At 27.9% G+C, this 6,000-nt stretch overlaps 1 protein-coding gene across 1 annotated transcript in view; it reads right to left on the bottom strand.

Annotated features, from left to right (window-relative positions):
- The window catches only part of LOC105617196 (neurobeachin), a 222,104-nt gene that overhangs the window by 100,901 nt on the left and 115,203 nt on the right, over positions 1 to 6,000 (bottom strand). Inside the window, exons 6-13 of the mRNA XM_012198761.1 lie at positions 5,427 to 5,548; positions 4,446 to 4,572; positions 4,233 to 4,352; positions 3,999 to 4,145; positions 3,723 to 3,830; positions 2,924 to 3,064; positions 2,265 to 2,410; positions 1,965 to 2,178 (exon numbers count right to left, since the gene is read on the bottom strand). Of these exons, the coding sequence (XP_012054151.1) occupies positions 1,965 to 2,178; positions 2,265 to 2,410; positions 2,924 to 3,064; positions 3,723 to 3,830; positions 3,999 to 4,145; positions 4,233 to 4,352; positions 4,446 to 4,572; positions 5,427 to 5,548 (1,125 nt within the window). The remainder of the gene's footprint in view (positions 1 to 1,964; positions 2,179 to 2,264; positions 2,411 to 2,923; positions 3,065 to 3,722; positions 3,831 to 3,998; positions 4,146 to 4,232; positions 4,353 to 4,445; positions 4,573 to 5,426; positions 5,549 to 6,000) is intronic.

Below are 6,000 nucleotides of genomic sequence, written 5' to 3'. Positions count from 1 at the left end.
GCATATATATATATATATATATATATATATATGCCATTGAATTTATTTGCATTAATGTATGTAATCCATACAATTTAATCATTTAGAATTTATTTATAAATATGTATATACAAAATATGTTAAATCTTTTTATTATATTTCGATTTATATTTTGATTTCAATTTGATTTCAATTTTGATGAATTATTTATGTAGATACAACATAAAAAATATATAATCATTAAAATATTATCGGATATATATTTAAATTATAATGAAAAAATAATTCTCTATGGGTAATATTCATAGTTCATTCTTATTTTAAGACCGTTACTTAAGTAATGTTCGTCTTAAGATGCTAATACAGTTCTCTGATTGATTCATGACATCTTAAGACTGTACTTAAGACAGTTTTAAATATAAGATCTAACTATGAATTTTGGGTTACATGTGTGAAGAAAAAAATAATATACAAATATCAAACAAGAGTTATTGAGTTTACGGAAACAATTGGAATTGATAGTAGATAAGTAATAATAAGTGCAGATAGTATTGCTGTTACGAGCAACAATAATTAGTGATTTATATGAATATAAAACGTAATATAAAATATAGTGCAAATGGATATTCGTGCATTTATATCAACTGATGAAAAAACTCGAAAAATAATATCGAAATTTAAATTTAGGATATACATATATATGTATTCTGAAAATCGGAAAATGTGGTTCAATTAATTGCATAAATATTATTTAACATAATTATTTTATATTGCAAAAGAGCAAGAAATGCATCGATTTTGTGTATTAATATAGTGTATTAATATTATATTATTAAATTAATATTAAATTGCAAACAAATTAATCATATATTAAATGTATGATTAGTATTTAATTAAGTAATATAATTAATTATGCCGTTGGGACAACCTATGACAATAAAAAATAATATACCATATGATAGGATTTTGATGATAGTGCATATTTGAAGATAGAAATAACATAACTTTTCATGATATAGCAGAGATAGACGAAGATTCTTAGCGTTGCAAAATAAGAATTATGAATTTTGATGTAAAAGCAACATTACGAACAAAATACTTTGCGTAGCCTTCTTTTAAATTCAGGAAGCTCAAAAGTCGGTAGATTACATGCGATCCGAAGTTTAAATAGCACAATAATTAATCGAAGAAGGCGAATAGGCATGCTCGTAACAGGATTGTAGAAGAGCCTTTAAAATTGTATGGAAATGCATATTAAACACATACATTAATATATACATAGGATATTTGCAAACATTTCGATAGGAGCAATTGCGATGAAAGCGTAGAAGCTATTACATTACATAGCAGAGATAATGCAAATTAAAGGAATAGGATACATCGATATTAATATTTTAACGAAATTAAACCAAATTGAATATAATCCATGCATATAGGGATAAATAAAAATCACTTGAAAAAAAGCTATAACTAGATGTGCATGGATGAAGAGTTTACGAAAAACTTAATCAACAACTAATAATGTTAAACACATAATCCTCTTTTCCTACTATTTATCAAATAAATGTTATGATGTGACTAAATCTACAATGATTAGTAATTTCATTTTTTTCTATCAATAATTTTCTATCCTATTTTCAAATCTTCTATAAAATTGTTTTACTTAATTTTTATATTGTAGGGATTATAATTTTTACTCTAATTTTTCTAAATCTAATAAGCATCTTACACTATCGTCAGCTAAGATAATCGCAAATTGAATTAAATATAATATATTAAAATTATAATTTAAAAAATTTAATTATATATTTATATATTTTGTATATTCTTTTTAGTTAAATTATATATAAATTATATATAAATAACAGTAAAATGCCACTATCTTAACTGCATATATATCACTATAAATATATCGTTGTATTTATATATCATATTGAAACGTCTAATAAATACTAACAAATAATAATTTGTTAATAGATCGGTACCTGTTTCAATAATAAATCACTGTTTGCGCTAAGACAAGTCACTAAATGTTTCGTGAGCTCCAAAAAGGATGCAAGAACTTCCGTCGTGAGATGATCTCGACTGGCTTTCTGTAGCATAAAACTTATTACCAAAAATCCTCTGTTTTGTACCATATGTTGCTGAACGGTTTGAGAACTTTCCACTAAGTCGCAAATAAACCCGAGCAATTTCGAACTGAAAAATAATGTCGATGTTTCTTCTAAATTCCTTCTATTTAAATGCACGATTTTCCAAAGTGGTAACTATTAATAAAGCTTTACCATAATGTGGGATCGCGCTTAATGTCGTTTGGCGCTATGCAGTCATAAGGCATATCCAGCTGGGAGAATAATGGGAACAGTACTTGAATACCACCTATCGAGTTTAACGTGCTGTGAATAGAATGTGTTATGATTGCCTTGACATCCTGAAAGTCGAAACACAAAAATTTCTTACTTATTTTATACATTTGTTTTATACATATTTATAATTCATTACTGCTAAAAAAAGTGACAGAAAGTGACATAAATAAAAAAACTTGCATTTCTGAAATAATGAAAGAAAATCAACCTAAAGACTAACATATTTTGAAAAAACAACATAGATATTTGTTGATACATTGCTTAAATGAAAAAAATGTTACAATTTTGATAAAAGATAAAATATATAATAACAATCCTATACTAAGATTATATTTGACTTTTGACCTTTTGAAAATTCATGGAATTTTTCAAATAATACTTTATAATTAAAAATCTAATGGAAAAAAGTGAAGTTGTTCCAATTGAGAAATAATATTTAAAAAATGCTCTGCTGAAAAATTGCTAATTTTGAGATGTGTCACTTTTCCATTAATACAATGATGTTTAAAATAAAAGTAAATAAAAAGTGTATGTAATTCTGTATATCTAGTATTAAATCTCTATTGAATAAATTATACCTGTAGCATGAGGGCGTGCGGTGTATGTACAAAATAAGAGACATTGCCTTTCGGTGCGCTTTGTAGACAAAGCTGCGAATCTGTCGCTACTGGATTGTACATGAACACAATTGCATTCGATAATTTTCCGTCGTAAAGTACCTGGAATATTACATGTAAAGTAATAAATTAATAAATCTTCTGCACAGAAAATTTTCAATACTTATTGTAATTTACAATATATTTATGCTATAACATAAGTGCATTACGTTATTCAATCTTACCAGGGTGTACATCTTGGATACTAACTACATAATATAAATAAATACACAAAAATCACATACTCGAAAACAATAATTCAATACTACTCCATAATTATACTGCTACTTACTACTAATTAGAGGATACCGATTAGCATCAAACGAAATCATACATCGTATAACAAAATTATACGATGTATAATGTAAAGATGCTTACAGCAAAAGTACTTTGCACATTACTAAATTCATTCTGCAATATCTGTTCACTAAGAAAGATAGGCATTCCAGTAAAGAAAGAATAATAATAAAAAAATAAAATAAACATAAAAATAGGTGCATTTTATTAATATAATAGATATAAGATTCATAGTCACAGATAAATCGACTTTTCCAAAACAAATAATATCAAACGAATTGATAAACTTATCAATTGCAGAGGCCATCAAGAAAATCAGTGATCGTAATTGGATAATTACCTTAGATGAACTCGAACGCAGTAACAGAATAATTAACAAAATACAAATAATATGTTAACGAAAAAATAAAATCAAAATGCTTACAATTTGCATACTTTGGTCCACCATGCTCGTAGAGAGATCCTGCTCACTCACCCTTTTATGATTGTCAGGCAGATTCAGGTAGCACTCATTGTCGAAACGAAACTGGCTCTGCGCGTGGATCGTAAAAGCGATGATGAATATTCGTTCACAAATATAAAGTAGAAAATATCAGCGTTTGATTAACGATTCATACATGTATATCTATAGCACGTAGCAACGGTAAAAAATAGAGAGTGACAGATACAGAGAGAAAGAGTGAGAGATGTTATAGCGTACCTTATATCCCGGCCCCAATCTATGCATCGCGCATATCTGATGCGTTGTCAGCGCTTCGCTGAATAAATATATTGCACTCATTTGTCCGCAAAACACGCGCTCTTCGTCCAGTTCGGGGGTTGCTCCAATGTAACATTTGTCAAAAGGCTGTAAAATGACATTACCATTTTTTTTTCTTTAAATTATTATTGGCAAAAGAAAATTATTAATATAAAATATATTTGCAACACTCACATCATTCGTCGAAACATGCCATGTCATTTCTGTACTCGACGCCAACTGGCCATTGACTAAACACTTAATTTCACTTTTTGTCCACCTATTGTATATATACACTATCGCGACCATATACCACTGCAAAAAAAAACAAAAATATTTTTTTCCTATAGCATATAAAAATTTTCGGTGCACATCGATATAAATCAATTTAAAAATTTAATAGTGTACCTTTCGTGGCTGAAATTCGTATTTGACACAATGTTGGAAGCCCTTGCCTTTTATTTTCATTGAAGTCAGGACTAAGCAGTTGCCTACGAAATGTGCAGAATATCCTACTCCCTTGCTTGTTTTAAAGCTAAAATAATAAAAGAAAAATACTTTAATAAAACTGTCTCATTAGATCTCAAATGTGCTTATATTTCTATCAATTTAATATATCATTATTGTAAAACATGATTATCATAAAAACAAATAGTGAAAATTATATATATAAAATAATTAAAATTATTTCTATAAACAAATAAAATTAAAATAAAAAATATAATAATTTATTTACAGATTTTCGATACATTAAGATTTTTTAAAAATATCAATTGATCATACTATTATCATACTATTAAATTGCTTGTCAGTTTAATTTGATATTACTACTTAATTTGGTTGCGTTTTTAAGTCCGAAAAATCAATTCGGTGCTCGGTTCAAATAACTACGTATAAATTCACATGAAGATATTTAAGCACCTAAGATCTAGCTTCGACCGTTATATAGGCATTATCTCTTATTTGTTGTATATTCACATTATCTTAAATAATTATTATACTATATAATTTTATTATTATATAATTTTTATTACTATATAAATATTATTTTTGTTGCAAATGTATGCTGACAGAATTACGCTTAATAAGTCCAATCGGAATTTCTGAGTGCTTTCCTCGAAGTTTTCGAAAATTTATCCCTCATCCCTTGTTCCTTGTCTCTTATCCCTTCGTCCCTCATCCATTTGTCCCGCGTTCCTCGTCTTTCATTTATTTGTTCTTTATCCCTCATCCTTTCGTATTTCATCCCTTCGTTTCTTGTCCCTCTCTCTTAGACCATTATCCCTTGTCTCTCGCCCCGTCCCTTGTTCCCCGTCTCTCGTTCTTTAAGGCTACCGCTCTACTTGGAGAGAGTACTTTCGTAAGGGTACTTGATGTGGAAGCACTTACCAGTAGAGGTACGGTTTTTCTCGTTCGATATTAACAGAGTTGATGGGATCTAGACGGAACCATGTGGTAAAGGTAAATCCATTCTCGTGCGGCCACTTTGCAAGCGGCGGCAAAACAATTGCCTGTAGGAGACAAGATATGATGAAAATATTTTATGTAATTTCAGCGAAACATAATATTAAATACAATATTCATTATTTAATTTATTTTCAATTTTTTGTAATATTCTATTATTTTATCTCGTTTTTACGATATTCGATGCATAAGTAAAATGGATAATAATATAAAACAACATTAGAAATGCACAATGGAAGTTACGCTATTTCTATTTTAATTTTAGTTTCTATTTTCTTGAAATGATTATTAAATCAAATATTATCAAGCAAATAATATTTTATCTTATCTTCATTAACAGAATATGCAATATTCATTACGTTTCATGTATTAAGTTTTTTCAACTCTCCAACAAACTTTTTTTTCAAAAAATTGTAGCAAACTCAGAATTGCATATAATTTGACATAATTTAATTACTAATTATGCATAGGCTGTTTTATGGAGCGTTATAATATTACT

The sequence above is a fragment of the Atta cephalotes genome (genome assembly GCF_000143395.1).
Source record: "Atta cephalotes unplaced genomic scaffold scaffold00012, whole genome shotgun sequence".
Taxonomy (NCBI): domain Eukaryota; kingdom Metazoa; phylum Arthropoda; class Insecta; order Hymenoptera; family Formicidae; genus Atta; species Atta cephalotes.
The sequence above is the reverse complement of the archived record's forward strand: the minus strand, read 5'-3'. Positions and strand labels throughout refer to the sequence as shown.